The 20659-nt window shown below is 40.0% G+C and overlaps 1 protein-coding gene across 2 annotated transcripts in view; it reads left to right on the plus strand.

The window, feature by feature from the left end:
• The window catches only part of MAL2 (mal, T cell differentiation protein 2), a 32352-nt gene that overhangs the window by 3987 nt on the left and 7706 nt on the right, over positions 1-20659 (plus strand). For both annotated transcript variants that reach the window (XR_016235912.1, XM_002710747.6), the window contains exon 2: positions 10431-10601. Coding sequence is in view for 1 of the 2 variants with exons in the window: in XM_002710747.6 (XP_002710793.1) it covers positions 10431-10601 (171 nt within the window). In the remaining variant the exon portion in view is untranslated. The remainder of the gene's footprint in view (positions 1-10430; positions 10602-20659) is intronic.

The raw sequence follows: 20659 nt of genomic DNA on the forward strand, positions 1-20659 counted from the left end.
AAGGCACTCTTCTGGAACAAAGATATCTGTACCTTTCATCACCTGAAAGCCCTTGTAACCTAGTTAAGAAGATATGCACAAATACAGCTGTTATTCAGGAAGAAAGAATGAAGTATGGGAAGTGAACTATAGCTAAAACATTACTGTGGGCCAAAGAAGATATTCAGGGTTCCTATTCCCAATGAAACTATCTTGCAAAATGCCCAGGAAAGATGGAATATACAATATTAATCACAAAAAAGAATAAAGCTCATTATTGAATTTAGCATGTTTCACATTTTCAGTGTTTGGGAAACTCTACCTTCCCTAGGTTATTCATTCACATCTCTTTGTGGTAGATATTCTGGGATTCTTTTCACTTGTATCTTCAGTGCTCTGGATTCTACAATAATGTTAATTTACTCAGCACATAATTAGGAACATACTATATATCAGGCCTTCTTTTTTATGCCCTAGGACTAGGATAACTACCGTAGTTCTTTCTCTAAAAATAGTTCCTGTATGGTGGGGACTACAGAACCAAGAAAGAATTATAATATTATACATGAAGTGCTAAAATAGGTTTATGAAAACTATTGTGGAAAAGCAGGGTGAAGAATATCTACCTACTGGCCAGACAGGAAGTTTTAATTGTATGGTGACATTTGAGTTTAGCCTTAAATGATGAAGTTCAGTAGACAAAAATAAATAAATAAATAAAAAGTGGGAAAGTGAATTCCAAGTAAAAGCAAGGGCATGTGCAAACCTTAGAGAGAAGAAAGAGTATGGCATAAAGATTCTGTTGATTGTTGATGTTTTGACATGACTGGTAGGAATGTGGAAAGACATGAGGAAAACCAGCAGACAGGATTCAGGTTGTAGTTTTCTGGGAAATGTTTGACCAAAGCATAGAATCCAATGTGTCTGTGATGGGGAACTGTTGCAGGACAGGAATAAACTTGGTCAGATTTAGCAATCTGAGTAGTGAAGTTAGCTTGTAAAGCAGAGGTTGAAGGCAGAGAGATCAGTTAGGAGGCTTACCACAATAGTTTAAATGTTGGCTGATGAGAACCTGAAACAGGGCAAAGAAGCAAGAGTACAAAAGGAGGGAGACTGGAGATTTTGGAGGTCAACCACATATGTCAAGTTTGACATGTGTTGAAATGATACTACACCCGGCTTAAATATGTTACTTGGAGGAGTTAACACAGAAAAGCAAACATTATAGGATGAATGAAGGGGAGAGAAGCATGTACAGGAGACAGATGCAGTCATGCAGATCAATCTGTGAAAGGGGTTCAATGGAAAGCTTTGGCTCAAGACTGAATAACACATAATGTTCCAATGTATAGAGTTTTTTTTCTTGGCTATGAAATAGATTTGAATGGACATTTTCTGTTTACACTGGACAGATTTGCCTCTCTAAATAGCTTTTAATCCTGAAAGAGTTCTTTTGCCTCTAGGTTAAAAATCTTCACCTATATGAAAAGAGTTGCCAAATTTTTATGAGGAAAGATAAATCGGTGCCCTGCCACAGGTTATTGATAGCAATCATTTGGCTTGACTCACAGACCTGTAAAAATACAAAGAACTGAAAAAATGAAAACTTTAAACCAAGTTTTTAAAAAGACTAACATTCAGATACAAAGGAAAAGGTCAAGGAGAGATTTGTTTTTGTAAGGCCCAATAGAAATGTGTTTAGTTGTAAGGGCTGTGGACATGGCATATCTCCATTGATATGGCCAAATAGAAAGTATTGTAGAATGACAAAGACAGGAACTGGGTTGGCCAACCCCAAATCATGCCCATGTAGTACTTAACAAACACTATTTAACTGTTCTGTAGTGCAAACTGAAGAGTATGTGAAAATATTCTGCAGAAATTAGCTGGAATGAGAAAGGGCAGCTTTGGAGTAGGTAACCTCTTAAGTCTTGCTCAATTCTTAAAATACCATAATTCTTGTCCAGATATCTACAGTTTGACCTGAATTTCCTAAGTGTCCTATTTTTAGATGAGAGGGCCATGTTCTTTCTGAGCCAGCCTATATGACACTCTTAACTTTTGTTTAATAGCTTTTAGAAGGAGGAGGCAAAAAAAGAGGCAATGATTTGTAGGGTTCTTGTGATATCAGAGCATTGGCATGCAGGAACATTCTTAAACTACATGATAATTAGTTACCTGCAAATGTGGAAAGACGATTTTGAAAAATCAAAGGAAATTATGAACAAGAATTAAAGGTATCAGAACACATTTCTGGTCTCACCCATTTTAAGTTACTGTCAGCAGTTAAGGAAACTGTAATGAAAATCTGGGTAAAATGGGGGAAAGAAATAACTCTTCATAGCACTCTTGAACATAGTTTTTAAAGCTTTCAAATATGTGGAACTAAAAATCAAAGCTTATTTTCATATAGGCCTCTCCTGTTTATCTGATTTCTTGTGGCTTATTAAGATTAGCCTTGTTTTCCTTTCCCTAATTCAAGACAAAAACAAAAAGCAGATATACAAAAACCTTACCCACTTGTGCCTCTGATTTAGACCTGTACCAGAACTAGTACAGGACCAGTCAGCATGGTTAAAGAGCAGATGGGTTTCATGGAGAGGGATAAAGGACAAGAGGGAGTGGGATAAAGGACAAGGTTTCTTCTGGTCAAAAGTTGCAGTGGTAATTACAGTACTCATAGGCCACCTGGGAAAACCTGGGGTCAAGAGATTGAAAAATGGAGTATCATGAACTAGAGTACCAGGATGTACCAATTATCAGCAACTTTGAACCCCAACCTCCTGAGATCCTGTGGGAGGTGGTGAATGTTGCCAATAATAACTTAAAATTTAAGAAGTACATGTTCCTGCTTCAGTAGTCATCTTTCCTATTTCTGAACACCCATCATGTCCCAGGGTATAGGCTGGGCTCCAGACAGCAGTGTGTTCCTAGCACCTCAAGCTGTATGTTAGAGCATCTCTTCTGGAACAATTTGTTACACAGGCAGTGTGTTAAGACAGTGTTAGTGACAGTGACCTCACAATCCAGCGAGGGCCACGGTGTCTAAATCTGTGATTTCAATCCATTTGTTCTAAATGCCATGGAGGATATATGCATCAAGAACCATGGAAGCACTGGGGTGGGGGGTGATCCAGCCAGGAAGTTCTGCACGGAAGACGTGGCTCCTGATTTTAGTTACCCAGCGAAACCTTTGGTGGCCACATGCTGCACCGAGTAGCATGGACAAATAAAACCAGTCCTCTGCCTGTGCAAGTGACGAAGTGCAGAAAGTGTGATAGGAAATGGGGCATTGCAGGGAGAAGGTGAGCTTGGGGAAGAGGCAGCAGTTTTCTTTAGTGTGGTTATCCTGGAGCTGCAGCTACATTGTGGATTAATTCACCCTTTCCAGGGCTACTTTGTAAAAACATCTACTGGTTATTGTATTGTGTTGATTGAATGTGTTTCCACCTTAAAATCTTTTGGGGCCAACACTGATGTGCAGAAGGTTAGGCTGCTGCTTATGATGCTGGCATCCCAGATCAGAAGCTTGTTCAAGCCCCAGCTGCTCTGCTTCCCATACAGCTCCCTACTAATGCACCCCGAAAAGCAGTAGGAGAAGCCTGAGTACTTGGGTCTTTGCAAACCTATGTGGGAGACTGGGATGGAGTTCCTGACTCCTAGCTTCAGTATGGCCCATTTGTGGAGTGAACCAGTGGATGGCTCTCCCTCCCTCCCTCCCTCCCTCCCTCCCTCCTTCCCTCCCTCCCTCCCTCCCTCCTTCCTTCCTTCCCTCTTTCTCTCTCTCTCCCCCTCCCTCCCTCTCTCCCTCACTCCTTTCAAATATGTAAATAATCTTTTTTAAAATTTTCAAAATATGCATTGGCTGTAAAACGGAATTAATGGTAGGTCATCCTTTTTTCTAGGTGCTGTATTTATGAACATGTTAAATTCTTCTATGACTATATCTCATGTGTGAAGTAACCCAACAATTAAGCATCCATTCAAATATGAGGAGTTGACAAGTAAATAAAATATTCTGAACTTTTGTAGGACCAGAAACCCCATGGTGATTCAGATGAGTTATGCACTGTGTCCTCCAAAAACTGCATATACACTTACACAATTTTATATGATTTTAGAGAAACAAGGAAAATGGATAGAAATACTATTTTAGATTGAACACAAAACCCTGAGAGAGGTAAACAAACTTAATGCTAAAGACGTGACTCTGGAAAGCGAATTGCCGGGTTCAAACCCCAGATCTAACATTTATTAACTGTGTAACTTAAGACAGGTTATTAATGAATCTGTATCTCAATTAATTTAGAAAGTACAATAAGGTTAATTATCTTTCAGAGTTTGTAAGGATTAACTTGGCACAAATGAGAGCCTTACAACAGTGCTTGGAATGTAAGAGCTTGGTAAATGTTAGCTAATATTTCTGTTATCATCATTAGCTTCATTCAAACCTCTTATTCAAACGGGCTCTGTAAACCAAACTGAGAAATGATTTTTCTTTTCTGTTTCCTCTGAGCTTACTGGTGGTTCATTTTTGCTGCAATCAAATGATGAAATGTCAATGTGTAGATAATAAGAAGTTTAGAAAGGAAGGATATATGCTATATACAGACAGTTTTAATAATTAAATGTTTTTCTTTAGCGTTATTCTAACCATCTTTTTTCTCTTCAGATTCTCTTAGCCTTTCCCTACTGTCATTCCAAACATTAACCAAAATAAGTCAGGAATTAGCCTGTTTACTTAATGCAATAATAAGGGTATATGAAGATGGAGTTGTCAAATTAGTTTGAAAATTCTTAGCTAAGATTCAGAGTGTGTGCCTAAAAGCAGATTACTGGGGGCCAGCACTGTGGAGTAGTGGGTAAAGCCGCCACCTGTCATGCCTGCATTCCATATGGGTGCCGGTTCAAGTCCCAGCTGCTCCATTTCAGATCCAGCTCCCTGACAATGTTCCTGGGAAAACAGCAGAAGATGGCCCAAGTGCTTGGGCCTTGCACCCACGTGAGAGACCTGGAAGAAGCTCCTGGCTCCTGGCTAAAGCCTGGCCCCACCCTAGGCATTGTAGCCATTTGGGGAGTGAACCAACAGATGAAAGATCTCTTTCTCTCCCTCTCTCTGTAGCTCGGACTTTCAAATAGACAAATACATCTTTAAAGGAAGGAAATAAAAATAAATAATTTTCAAAAACCAGATTATTAGGCAAAAGTGACATTTGAAAAGAATAAGGAAATTTGCAAAAGGAGTCCTTTGGGGATGTAAACAGACTAAATAGGTGAGAAGTGGAGAAGTCTGTCATCCTTGCAACCAGAATTGCAAGAGTTGCTGCTTGCTAAATACCATGTCTTCCCAGGGGGCCATGTATTTTTCCCATTTCACAGTTTCTAGAGAAAACATGCTTGAACTCCAACTCTGAGGCTTAAAGTTAGTGTGGTTGGTGAGTGAATAATTCTGTGGTTTTCTTATGGAAGGGATTCAGCCAAGTCATATCCTTGTGGTCTGCAGAGACCAAACTAAAGTGACAAGTTTATGTTAAACCACAAAATAAGATCAGTTGTTTTAGGCTTAGGCAGCAGTTGAATAGCTGCAACTCAGAATATATTAGGGTACTTCTGGTGGTCGAGCTAAGGTTAGGCTAAGAAGATAGAGAGGAACTGAGTCACAAGGGAAAGCTGATGTCAACTTTTGGAGGTTCTAGGGTGTTTCGGGCTATGTATAACCTGGTTGCAGTGTGGTCTACTTGTTAGAGTTTCAGATTTGGAATCATGAGTACTGACTTGGTTCCTTGAAGAAATCTCAAACTGAGGTGCGTTTGGTGTTTGATACATAATTATCAGGTTCTTAGGATACCAGAGTCCGAAGGAAAAGTGGTAGACAAGAAGTCAGAACATAGACTCAAATGAAACATGGCATTCCTGATCCTTTCTTCACAGAGGGCATAGCCCGCATTTGCTGTGACACTTTATGAACTGTTAGCCCTCACCTTTTAACCATTTTTCTGCTCTTCTTTGTATCTCCAAAAACATGCTCCTTCCAGGGTCATCTTTACTAAACTGTGATAGCTACACTGCTGAAGCCTCTGAGCTTACAAGGCCCAGGCTTGGATGAAGTGAATACACTGGTATTGACAGGGTTACTAAAAGCTCTGCTTTTAATGTTTGAGGCAGGTTGGGAAGCTCAGCGGGAAAGGTAGCTTCTGCCAAGAGGGAACCACGGAGGGAGGATGCACTGTGTCCAGGCTGAGGTGACCCACGTCCCAGCACCCGACTCTTGGAATGAGGAAGGTGGCTTTCCATAGTGGGCTTCCTGATGCCCTCTGCCCTGGTGAAGAGGGTGTCCCCCTGCATTTCACAGACTCTGACCTTGGGAGACGTCTTTTTATGTCAGGGAGGAGGAGGAACCATTCACAATTCTCCCTTCCCCTTCGCATGCCACACACACCACAAATGAATAGGCGGGTTTGATCACTTTTCCTATAAGCACTTGGTTTCCTTTCCAAGCCACTGAGATGTCAGAGGGCTGTAATTTTGAGTATGACAGAACATTTAATCCATACTGCCTTGCATAAAGGCCTCCCCTGTCAAAGCCTGGTCTGTCTTTAAAAGCCTGCTTCAGAGCCCGCCTCCTCTGCCCACCTTTCCAGATTACTCACATTGTATTTCTCCCTCGCCCTGTCTCTCAGAGCACACTGCGCGGAGCTCTTTTTATAGCACTCATCTCAATCTGCTCCTGAATCAGATTTAATGGTGTCTATTTCTCCCTTATTTAGAGTTCCTGGAGACAGAACCTTGCCTGTTTTGTTTTTTCTTGAGTGTTCTTCTGTCGTGCTTAGCAGTAGGTTTAGGACTGGCCTGTTTGAGTCCTTGTCTGGGTTTATTCAGTGCTGTGTTTAATCCCAAAGGATCGTGTAGCCTCCTCTTTATAGGGAAATTTATCACAGTCCCTAAATCATATTGTTATGCTTATCTATGTGGGTCTGCCTGCCCCATAGACAGTGGTCAATTGTTCTTTATCACCCCTAACATTTATGTATAGGCTCTCAGTAAATGCCTCTTGCATTAATAGGCATTTAATAATGGAGTACATTTCTTAAACTATACTTAACATTATGTAGGTTGTTTGTAGTGGGAGAGTAAGAAATGGCTTCCAGAAAGGAGAAGCTGGGAGACAAAAGAAAATTGCCCCATTGAAAAGACTCTTGTCACCTTCAAATATTTATTACAGGGTAGATAATATTTTACTAAGAGCAAGTTTGTTTATTTCAAAGTCATTGATAAGATGGTGGTTAGAAATTTAATATTCATTAATGTCCATGACTTAGAGTTATTTCATAAAATGTTTGGGGCTATTTGGTAAGGTTTGACTTGAAATCAGAACGTGAGGTTTCCCTCCACAACCACAGATTTGTTACACTGGTACCTTAGTTACTGTTACTCAAGTGATCATTTGTTTTCAAAAATGCTTCTCCAAAGTAGTAACAAATTCTATCACTGGGCCTTTTTTTTTTTTTTAAGATTTATTTATTTTATTTGAGAGGCTGAATTACAGAAGAGGAAGAGATAGAGACAGAGAGATCTTCCATTTACTGGTTCAGTCCCTCAAATGGCCACATAGTGAGGGCTGAGCCAGGCTGAAGCGCAGAGCAAGAAGCCATGAGTTTCATCTGGGTCTTCCACATGGAGGGTGGAGACCCAAGGATTTGGGGCATCTTCTTCTGCTTTCCCAGGTGCATTAGCAGAGAGCTGGACTGTAAGTGGAGCATCCAGGACTCAAACCAGCAACCATATGGGATGCCAGCATTTTAGTCAGTTGTTTAACCCACTATACCACAGTGCTGGCCCTGAGCCTTTTTTAAAACTTGAATTAAACTTGTTTTTGAATTTCCATGACTTGTGCAATTTACATATTCTCTAGATGCTTAAGAAACAAGATAGAGATGATTATCGGTTTTTAATATTTGGAGCTCAAACCATTCTCATAGGGGCATTAGTTTGTTGTTCATTAAGCAAATATTTGAGAGCCTTGTGTATGTATGTGTGTGAGAGGCAGAGAGAGAGAGAGAGAGAGAGAGAGAGAGAGAGAGAGACTCCCTTCTTGCCTGAGATGTTTTATGGGTAAGTTCATAGCCTAGGCTTTTGTAGTACCATATCTAGCATAGTGCCTAACTGATAGGAAAGGTTTGTTAAGTTCAGGAATAAATGGCTTTGGGATGCAGAGACACATCAAGCAGCATGCTACCAAAAAATAAGAGCATGCAAATGGATTGCGATCCAAGTGCATTCAATGTCCATGTGTCACATCCACATAACACATCCTTAATAGGGAGGTTGCCTAGAGGTAACTGAACATGGGATAGAATTAAAATATATATAAAATTAATATGATGAGCTCAAGATTGGGAATGAATAGATGTTTCTCAGATATAGCTGGGTAGGGAATGACTTCCTGGGCCAGCAAGTGTCAGGCGATTCAGATGTTACAAGAGCTTTATCTTTGAACTGTGGGTTTTTACCCCTTTCATACAAAAATGTAAGGAGCTTAGTGTCAGAAGACAAGGATGAAAAAGACAAATCTGATGACAGAAGGCTTGGAATGCCCTGTAAGGGATATGCAACCCTTGTTGCTTTAATGGTAGTGCCCGGGAGACTGATGGCTTTGAAATCATAAACCTCATCACCTTCATCCACTGATTCTCTTCCAATCCTGGTTGCCCAAGCCAGAAAGCTAGGTATTTTCATTCTATGCTCCTTTTCTGCCATGTCTCACATCTGATCAGTCTTTAATTACATCATGTCCACTCTCAGATTCCCTCTCGTCCATTCCCCTCTCTCATCCTCAGTGCCCTGATTCTGGTGGACACTGATGCCATTAGCATCTCCTGCATGGCCCTGAACCCTTCATCACTTGCTCTCCCGTCCATTCTCACACTCCAGGTGGAGGAAGCTTCATCTCTTTGCTCTTGGATAAAGTTCAGCTACTGGGCCTGACTTTCAGGACTCTTCAGCTCAGTCTCTGGCTAGCAACTTTCTCCATTCTCCCTTGGCACTCTTGTCATGCCCAACTCTCTTTCACCTATGTGTGGCTCTCTGCTCCTCCTACATCCTCTCAAGATTCATCCCCTACCCTGGAACACACTTCTCTCACTTCATCCCCCAGCCCTGTCCTTCAGGTTGTTATTTTTAGGAAGTTTTTTCTCAACTTTTAAAATCTGGAATGACAACCCTTTCTTTGAGGACCTGTAGTATCTGATGTTTGTCCATTTGTGACATGTATGAAGCAGCATTTTAATCTCTTGTTTAGTTGTTTCTTCCCTGTAATGTAATGTGAACTTTGCAAAACCAGAGACCATGTGTACCTTGTTTATCATTTTATTCCCAGAACCTGACACAATGCTGACTTGAAATAGGTATTTATTGACTATTGAATCTGTGAATATCTACTTATTCTCATGTCAATTATGGTACATAATTAATGATGGTAGTTTTTATTGTTTACTATCATGTGCAACAACTGCAACTTTTTATTCTGTACATAGACAGTAATATTAAATGTGCAAATAAATCATGATTTAGTAATCCTTAGATGTCACAAATTAGGAAGTTACAGCCATACTTTACTGATAAATTGTCTAAGTAGTAGTGAGAACAGAAGCCAATTTATCTTGGTTTGAAGAGCAGCCATGAAGGGAGGAAATAGAGACCATGTTAAGATGAATTTGTAAAAATGGCTGAATGAAAAGGAAAATGCGTCAACATAGTGATAGTCGGAGAGGCAGTGGAGTCAAAAGTGTTGTGGGCTACGTTGGGCCTACAAATGTATTGCAGATTGTTGCCTTTTACTTAGAAAAGAATTATAAATACAGGCACAAACAGACGTGCAATGCAACAATGTTTATTTACCAAGTGAGGAAAATACACAGGCATTTATGGGCTTTATTTTGGGAGAGTTGGCCAGGAAAGGTAAAGAGGGACTTTCGCTCTGGGGCTACAAGGAGGGAGCTTTCGCTTCACCCAATTTCTTATGAGCTTAGAAACAGAAGTGTTTACATGGTACTGCCCTAGGTCCCAATTAAGGTAACTACTTCCTGGTGAAGAGGTCGTTTGATTGACAGGTGGGTGGATATGATTACACAGAGTGGGGGAGGTGTGGCTTCTCCTCATGAACTTTATCTTTCTAGCTGACTTATCCTATGTCAAAAGATATTTTTAAATAACAAGAGTTCTGGACCTGTTGGAGGCTGAGGAAGAGATACAGGTATGGAGTCATCAGGTCTTCAAATAGAAGATCTGGTCTTGGACCAGAGGAAAGAAGGCATCTGCCATATGAAAGAAAAAGGTTAAAGGATGGGGTTGCAGGGGTCTAAGGGGGAAAAAAGGGGGGAAGGTGTTTAATTCAGTTGTATAAAATATATTATCGAAGCAAACCTGTTACCCTCTTTCTTTTTCTCTTTCAGCTGTTTGGGGGCCTCGTCTGGATTTTGGTTGCCTCCTCCAACGTTCCTCTACCTCTGCTACAAGGATGGGTCATGTTTGTGTCTGTGGCAGCCTTTTTTTTCTCCCTCCTCTTTCTGGGCGTATTCCTGTCTGGCATGGTGACTCAAATTAATGCCAACTGGAACTTGCTGGTAAGAACTTTTTATTTGATGTATGTTGGAAAAAATGTGAGAAACTTATAAACATCTCATTTTATTCTGCCATACCCAAGTCCCTGTTCTGTCTGTCTGTTGACTCTGCTGGGAAAGAATAGGTCTGAACACAGGGGCCACTGTAATGCTGCATAGTTGCCTTGTGGGATGTCAGGATGCCACCTTGGGAAATGCTTGTATTAACTAAGAAATCATTCTGTTACTCCTTTATGACTTAGATGACTTTTACTCAAAAATTATTTCATTTCATACAACGAATGAATTGCATTATAAGTACTAAACAGCTGAACATTTACATTTGGAAGATGAATGCTGTAACATATATCTTGAAATTTTCCATTTATTTCTGCTTCAGCCATTTAAATATACAGATAGGTATACAAATATATACACAAATATGTATATATGTATATACACACACACTTTTTCAGGACACAATTAGTTATATATATATTGTTCTCTAAAATACTTAGGAAAAGGTCATGTTTTATGTGTATAATTAACTCCTGACTTAATGAAGAATTGATGAGTTTTTAAAAATGAATTTTCAATCAATACAATGCTTAATTATGATAACATTAAATTGGATCATCTTACTTCCTGTATTCCTGTGTAATATATGTAATATATGGAGCCTTTCTTTCATACCTGTGGTCATTCATTCTCTGAGACTGTTTCAGAATGGCCCAGTGTAGCATGAATTCTAGTCCATAGTAGGTAGTGCTTTAGTGAAGTTCATGAAGAACCTCCCCTAGATTCTGACCCCATTTTGTTGTTTAGAAACTTAACTCAGACCTTTAGTCAGTCTTTATCCACAGGGTACATCAAATAGTTCATGGAAAATAGAATATTTGGTATAAAAAGATCTGAAATCCATACATAGTCTTCTCATAATGTGGATATTTAAAATTTTTTAAAGATTTTATTCATTTGAAGGCAGAGTTATAGATAGAGAGGGGGAGGAACAAAGAGATCTTCCATCTGCTGGTTCACTCCCCAAATGGCCACAATGGCCAGGGCTGGGCCAACCGAAGCCAGAAACCAGGAGCTTCTTCTGGGCGTGTCATGTAGATTCAAGAGCCCAGGCACTTATGCCATCTTCCACTGCTTTCCCAGGTAGCTGGATCAGAAGTGGAGCAACTGGGACTTGAACCATTGCATATATGGCAGTGGCTTTGCCCACAACACCAGTCTCATTGTAACTTTCCACTGAATTTTTTAATTGACTTATTTATTTGAAATCCAGGAGAGGGATAGAGGGAGGGAAGGAGAGAGAGAGAGAGAGAGAGAGAGAGAGAGAGATCCATCCACTGGTTCATGCCCCAGTACCCACAACAGCCAGGGCTGACTCAGTGGAACTCCATCTGGTTCTCCCACATGGGTGTCAGGGCCTCAGGCACTGCACCAAGGCCATCTTCGCCTGCATGCCCAGGAAAATTAGCAGAGAGCTGGATCGGAAGTGGAGCAGTCAGTTCTCATATGGGATGCCAACATCACGTATGCTACAATGCTGGCCCTTCAATGGACTTTTTAAAGTACCTTTGTATGTTGCTGTCGAGTATAATAGCAATATATTCAGCAGAATTAGGTCAGATGTTAGCGGAAAATACATATGTACTTTATTTATAAAAGATGAGAGGAGAAATATCAACACAAATATTATCAGCAGCAAAATTCATTGAAAATGCCTGGCCTTTAAGCCAGCCCATGGGCAGGTGGCACCCAGTTCAGTTTAATAAAGCCAAGGAAGGAGTAGAATTCAGTGGTTACAATCATGCACATATTGTCATGCATGGGCATATGTCTGGCTTGCTTGATAGCTGTATAGTCTTGGTCAAAATAGTTAATATATCAGAATTTTTGTAAAATGCTACTAATGATATCTGTTTTACCAGATACTAGTGGGGGATATTGGAAATAATGAATTATACTTTGTGTCTAACTGATAGTAATGAAGCAGTAATGATGCAATACCTTAACCACACTGAGACTTGCAATTTAGATTCTTGAAAGTCCTTAGGTTTCTGAGATAGTGTGTTCCTGCATCTTTGACTTAATTTCTCATTAATAACAAAAATATTCCCAATTCTTGGTTATGTGATAAAAGTCAAGGGTCCTTATTTAGGCTACATATAGAGGCTTAAGCTTTTCTTTCCAAATGTCCAACTTCCCTATAAAAATGTATAAATGAATCAGTCTATGCCTAATGTTGGGCACCAAGTTCTTCTAGTATCAGGCCAGCATGTTCTACTTGTAGGCCTGCTGATGCTTCAATATTAGATAATTTACAGTCATTGCCAAAATTGATTTCATCTCACCAAATATTTTGACACCCACCATCCTATTTTGACCCTTCTTCTGGGACATTCCTGAATCTCCTAAGAGCCCAGCAACTAAAGGGTTATTACATGGACAAGTAGTGACTCCATGATCTTTCAATGGCCATATTCTTTCTAATTGGTTAGTGCACATGCCTCACTAATGTTTAAATATTCTTCAATATCATTTCTAGTCTTTTTAGACATATATCTATATCATCTTGTTTCTTTTTTATTGTATTAAGTCTTTGATATGAAGTCCAACATTGAATGCCCTTATGAATTTCCTAGTTTTCCTATATTTGCATTCCCAGCCCATTTGTGGCATTATATTTGATATTCAACAATAAAATGTAAGAATGTTGTTCCAATTACCCACAATCTTGAGGTGACAGTTACAATTAGAAAGACCTATCAGTCTGTTGCAAGGGTTACCTGCAAAGATTAACCTGGGGATTTTTATCTGGAATGGTCCATTCTCACAGAAGCAAAGATGTGATGGAGCTTGACTATTCTTTGTCCAAAATGCTTGGGTACAGAACTGTTTCGGGTTTTGGAGTTTTTGAATTTGGGAGGATTTGCATACTCTTTACCACTCAAAAATGTTCACATGTGGGAACATTTGGGATTTTCAGATTGGAGGTCTCAAGCTATAATAGGAATACATGCTGTGCGGTGCTGTGGCTGTGTTGCGTGTGGCTCATTGTATGGGGGACACACTTGCAAAGAGTAACTCTTTCCTTCAGGGACTTGATTAAGTGCTTTTCCTGTTTAGAATGGGTGCCTTTTTCATATTTAGTTATTTTGAATTGCATGGTTTGATTCTGATGGGATTTGTAACATATCTTGTACACTCTCAGCCAGGAAATTTTTGAGCCATGCTTATCACACAGTCATCACCAGATGGTGATGATTTTTAATTGCTAATTTCTGAAACTGTTCAGCAGGAGTTGCTAAAAAAATTGTTTTTTCCTGTAATAATAGTTTAATGCCACCTGAATACCATTCTTAAAGGGAACAAGAATACATTTGAAAAAGGATGTATTTTTTACAAAGTATTTGTTGTAGTATTCTGACTAGAATATTTCTATTTTCATTACCAATAACATAATTAACATTCATTAACAAACTAACAAATTAACATTCATACTGTATATTTTCCACATTTTCTCTAGTTTTTCAGTTTGGTATAAATGATGAAATAAGAACATAATATGTGAGGCCAATGTTGTGGCATGACAAGTTTAGCTGCCTACCACCTGCAATGCCAGCATCTATTATAAGTGCCAGTTCGAGTCCCAGTCCTAGCTGCTCTGTTTCCAGTCCATCTCCCTGCTAATGTGCCAGGGAAAGTAGCAGAAGATGGCCCAGGTGATTCGTCACCTGCACCCACATAGGAGAGTCATATAGAGTTCCGGGCTCCTGATTTTGACCTGGCCCAACCCCAGCCCTTGCAGCCATTTGGGGAGTGAACCAGGAGATGGAAGATCAATATCTATCTCTATTTCTCTCCCTCTCTCTCTCTCTCTTTCTATCTCTCTCTCTCTTTCTCTCTCTGTAATTCAGCCTTCCAAATAAATAAGTTAATATTTAAATAAATATATATATATATGTTAAAACGTATTAAGTGCTAATATGTTGCTCCATTCTGATAATGGGGAAAAGATGTAGGTTTTGATTTTTAAACAGTTTTCCTTTGTGTCTTATATTTCTGGGGATGAAATAATATCCTTTTTGTCTAATTTTGAACAAGAGATTCCATGTTTCTTTTTCTGATTGTGAGGTAGGGGTATAAATGAGAGATGTATTTTAGAAAAATTATAGGTATTTTAAAAATCCTGTTCAGTTATATGTGTTCCCCTCCCCTTTAGTCCCCCAAAGTGTAGTTGTCACACACATTTTGAGTAAATCACTTCATATCTTAAATGTCTGGAGCTATATTTTCTGTCCCTACCTTCATTTACTTTTAATTTACTATTTTGACCTTTATGACAATTATTTTTGGATGACAATTATTACTGCCATCATTTATATATTTTCATGTTTTTGATTTATCTTAAAATCAGAGAGAGACAGATAGACAGACTGGTTCACTCCCCAAATGCCTGCAACAGGGAGAGCTGGGCCAGGACCAGAACTGGGGAACCAGTAATGAAATCCAGGTATCCTATGTGGGTAGCAAGAAGAGAATTTCTAAAACCATTACCACTACATCGCAGAATTTTCACTGGGAGGAAACTGGAGGCGGGTACTGGGGCTGGAAATCAAATCTGAGTATTGTAACGTGGGAAGCAGGATCTTAACTGCTGGGCTAAATACCCACCGTAGTCCTTAATTTATAAATAAGAAAACTAAATTTCAAAGTAGCTGCTGTACCCTTTTTTATGCTGCTGTTATATAAATCAGGACCCCTCTACGTACAATGAAGCTTTTCTTTTTTAACTAGTTAGTGGAAACTTGACCCTGCACTGCAAAGCAAAGCCTGGACTCAAGATAAGAATGTGAGGGGTAGTCACTGGTTGCTGAGAAAACAAACTAGGCTTGAGACTGAGATTGTCCAGGGAAAATATAATGACAATTGGTCTGTACTCTGAGAAGTGTGATCTTTGAGAAAATTGGTGAGGAGCCAGAGTAAATGAAGATGGAGAAAGGGGGTGAGGGAGTGTGGTCATCTACTACTGGGGTGTGCCATGGACAGTGGTTCAGAGTGATCACCTGGAAATTTGTCAGAAGTGACATTCTCTTATTGCACCCAGACCTACTAGTCAGAAACTCTAGGGGTTTGGCCTCGTAGCTTGTGTTGGAACAAGCTTTCTAGGTGATTCTGATACATGTTAATGTTTGAGAACCTCTGGCTTACTAAAAGTGATCTCAGTTGTCCACAACAATGAAATAAACCTTATGGAAGATCTTCTCACATACATCCCACACACAGTAGGAATTGGAATAAAACACTCAGGATGGCCAAATATACATGTGGGGGTTTAGGAATAGTTGCAGACTACCTGACCATTTACTTTTCAAGAGTTTGCTGTAGAATTACTAGTGCAGTTTTGAATGGCACAATATGATATCCCCTTGACCCAATTCCTTTCCAAAAGTTTGAAAAATATGTATATTCTTAGAATAAATTCAATGTAAAAATAATAATTTGCTGTAGCTGGCAATAGCAGTAAAGAAATAAGCTCACAATTAATTTATTAATTAAAATTATGGTAACAGCCAAGAAAGGAAAGCTTGGCCTGCCAGAAGAGCAGGTGTCATCTCAAGCCCACTGGGGATCAGACTCTAAGGTGGATTCAAAAGTGTAAGGGCCTTTTATATTTGAAGAAAAGCAGATAATACCTGAGAAAGGTAATGGATGAGGAGGAAGGATAAGGCAGATGGCAATGCCACTGGACACAACAGTGGCCAAATCCATGAGAAGCTCCAAAGCACTGTCTGCCATTTAAAGAGTTTGCACTGGACACAAATGGCCAAATGCTGATATCCCCACTGTGTTGTAGGTAGATGAGGCTACCCAGGAAGAATGTTGGTTCAAACACTGCAACAGATCTTCCATACACTGAGGCCAGAGGCTGTCAGCTACCTGCTCCTTACAGCTGAATATCAATTCTTTCTTGAAGGACAATATGTACAGTATATAATTCCAGGTGCTACAGCCTTATCCTTGTACCATGTAGACCCGCTTCCCCATTCGTGTTTCAATAGTTGATCCTTCAGGATTCTAGTGAGCTGCTCGTTCTGAAGGAGCGCTTCAAGAGAGGTTAGGGAAAAACTACAGTCCTTTTGCTGCTTCTCATCTCCATGCACCTGCTACCCATCATCACCCTCTTCCTCTAATGATTTTATATTTCTTTTGGTCAGCTCTCAGATTTGCTGGTCTCACTGGTTTATCTGCTCCTATAACTTAACACTTTTTTCTAAGGAAATCCAAGGCTCTGGTAACCATCTTTCTTCAGGCCAGTGCTGTTGCACCTGTCCATTTTTAGTTACAATTGTGGAAGAGTATTCTAAGAGGCCCCCAAGTAGATCACCTGAGTTTCACTTAAACTAACCCCTGCTTTCCTTGTGGCACATATTCTAGGACCACATAAAAAGGTACTCTAAAAAGTCTGTGGAAAATTTAATTAAAATATGTGATTATTTTGCTGCCAAAAATCGAAATCCATGCATATGAGGGGTCTTCAAGAAATGTATGGAAAATATCTATTATGAAAAACTATGCATGGGTTTAAACTTATTTGCACCAAAATAAATATATTTTCATTCCAATTTCCCAAAAACTTTTTGACGTGTACTTGCAAACTTCTTTCTGCTCTCCTGTCCAACAACAAACCTACCGTCTCTTGATAGTAAGAGTCAACTTTCCTTGTCAAGATGGTGGCTCCTCTTCATACCTGGACAGAAGGAGTACAGATGCTCAGGTTGCAAGCATAGCTTATAGTTCATTGGGACCCAGAGCTTGCATGCTCTGGCAGGGGCATTCCCTTCTAGGGACCAGCACCCCTAACAATGCAAAGCCAAAAGTTGTGACAACAGAAATCACAAAGTCTTCTACAGATGATGGGAGTGATAGAAGGTGGAAAAACTACTGCCTCTACTCCTCGATTTCTACTCTTCAAGTGAGGATACAAAAGCGTGTAGAAATTCTTCAGTATGCATCTGCTGTATGGTGAAGAGCACCCTTCCTCACAGAGTATTGCCACCAAACTGTGCCTTCAGCCAGGCAGCCCACTGTGTTATCAGGACAGCAGCTTCTGCACAGTATATGATCCAGTTTCTGATCATGCACCTATCCCCACTCTTCCTTTGCAGAGAAATTGGTTACTTGGTCAGAAGCTGTGATGTGTAGATGTCTATACATCAAGCAGTCTGCTCTGCAGGTTGCTTGGATCTATATTCTGGCTGTGGAGGAAGAGAAAGCAAGTCAATATTTTGGATATGTTTATTCTTATGGGAATGAACCATTCAATAAGTGTTTCAGTTCTTGTGAGGATGGACCATTATGTCCTCCAGTAAGGTGAAAGCATAATTTTCTGTAGCTTAGGGTAGGTGGCTGGTTATTTCCCTAGAGAATAGTGCCAGATCAGGGGCTCAGGCTTGGTCTCTGTTGGCAGGTTCAACATTTGGAAGAGACACAGATAGATCACCTTTGGCAATTAATAGTTGATGCCATCAGCTACTGGTCCTTCCCATAACTGTGTTCCCCTAACTGGCTACTTAATTCATATGCCATAATGCCAATTATATATATATAGTGATCAATAGCAAAGTCTTGATAACATCAACTGAAAAAGGCATTTGTATATGTGATATTCCATGATAGTCATGAGATAGTGTGACAGAATGATCTTCATGTCTAATCTTATATATCTTCCTTTCCTCTGAACCTTTTATCTCTTTCCTCCCATGGTCCTGACCAGCCTGACAGGTCATTTCCCAATGACTGTAAAAATCTATGTATATTCTTACCTTGGACATAGGTCCTCCCATATATCCTAAATACTATCTTTCAAAGCCAACAATGAGTGTAACTACAATACACATGTGAGTATATGCAGCTGCTGTCCCTTTTCACTTTTCAACTGCATGTCAAACCAACTCTACCATAATCAAAACTCAAGGTTTTTCTTTTGTCCTAAGTGAGATGTAAGAGAGTCCCCCTCCTCTGTGTGTCCTTAGGTATGAGCTGAGAAAACAGGACTATTGCATCCTGGTAAGTGGTTTGGAAGCCTGCCTGCCTGCTCATACAGCTGATTTCATGCCCTCTGGCCCTGCTGAGTGATTGATAACAGACATGCCACTCCCATTTTAAGAATGCTGCTGGCCCACCTCCAGTGGGACTTGATGGCTTCCACAGAACCCAACCCGTAATAAGCAGTTCTGGATGCCTATCTCTTATTGCCTCAAGATCGGGTGCTACTTCTCCACCATAGCCCAGTGGCACACCAGGAACTACTTTTCAAAGAGGAAATTCTCCACTGTAGTTTAAATGCCTGGCTCTAGCAACCTGCATGATGATGTTTGTATTGACATTACCACAAATTGCATACTGTATCATTTCCTCCAACACTTCAGGGTATACTGTGATCTGACTTCAAGAACAACTGGATAAGATGCCCAAACACAGAGTTCAGAGTACAAGAACATTATTGTGTAGAGACACCTGTGAAAAATAAAAAGGGAAGCAGCAAGGAAAGCTTTCAAATAACAATTAAATTGATAGTCCGGGAAAGGAATGAAGAAAGAAAATTGGTCAGGCATAGAAAAGGAAAGGCAAACTCAAGCAGTACTGGATTATGGAAGACTCTAGAAGCACTGCCATGTGTAGAATTTCAACCTTAAGATACAGAGCACTTCCTAGGGACCAATAGGAGGCCAGCATGGCTGATGCGCAAAGAGGAATCAGGTAGTAAAAAAAGTAAGAGCCAGGTTACACCAAGAATTGCAGGTCGTGTCGCTCGCTGTTCTTTGTTTTAAGACAAATTGTTTCTGAGACTCCACCTTAGTAAATTTAATGAGCCTCTAATGAATTCAGATAATTAGGATTCAGCTCTGTTTCATTTAATCACTACAAATTTAGATTTTAACTTTTATCAACTAACATTTGTTGAATGTACTTGAGCATTTCTCCTATACATTAGACTCATGACCAGTATGAAACAATTTTCCTAAATCTTTTGAGATTAGATCAATTCACAAATAAGAGGTGCTTGGTTGAAAGCATTTTTAGCAGTATGCTATTATAATTCTCACTCCTGGTTAGTTAAATTTGTCCTAGCAGATTACTCTGGGTATAATAAGACAATTCCTATGGACAATACTGTTTGCTGTCTGGGCGTTTACCGAGGCAGGGCAGTATTTTTTTTGCAATATTGCTACATCGATAATAGAGGCAGTTTGATAGAGAGAAAGAAGGTGGACTTTGAAAGGACACTTGCATACTATTGGTGGGAATATACATTAGTGCTATCATTATGGAACATAGTATGGAGGTGTTTCAAAAAATTAAAACTACCTTATGATGTAGCAGTCCACTACTGGGCATATATCCAGGGGAAGTGAAATCCGTAAGACAAGTCTGCACTCCCTTGCTCACTGCAGCATTATTTATAAGAGCCAAGATAAGGAATAAACCTAAGTGTCTATCACTTAGCGCTTAGGATGAATTGATTAAAAAGTGTGGTATAGGAGAGTTTTTCAGAAACTTCATGGACATTGTGTATTATGAAAAAAAAAAAACATGCAAGAATTTGAAACTATTTTGGACCAAAATTAACCTATCTTTTAATTCCATTTCTTTTTCCTTTTTTTTTTTTTTTTTTGACAGGCAGAGTAGACAGTGAGAGAGAGACAGAAAGGTCTTCCTTCCATTGGTTCACCCCCCCCAAATGGCTACTGTGGTCAGCATACTGTGCCGATCCGAAGCCAGGAGCCAGGTGCTTCCTCCTGGTCTCCCACGCAGGTGCAAGGCCCAAAAACTTGGGCCATCCTCCACTGCCTTCCCAGGCCACAGCAGAGAGCTGGACTGGAAGAGGAGCAACCAGGACAGAATCTGGCGCCCCAACTGGGACTAGAACCTGGGGTGCTGGCGCCGCAGGTGGAGGATTAGCCTAGTGAGTCGTGGCGCCGGCCTAATTCCATTTCTTAGTGAACTTTTCAAAGTATCCTCCTCCATCTATACTAGTCAGCCTTTACAAAGAAGGAATCATGTCA

This window comes from Oryctolagus cuniculus, chromosome 6 (assembly GCF_051225735.1).
Source record: "Oryctolagus cuniculus isolate XC-2025 breed Fujian yellow rabbit chromosome 6, ASM5122573v1, whole genome shotgun sequence".
In the NCBI taxonomy this organism is placed as follows: domain Eukaryota; kingdom Metazoa; phylum Chordata; class Mammalia; order Lagomorpha; family Leporidae; genus Oryctolagus; species Oryctolagus cuniculus.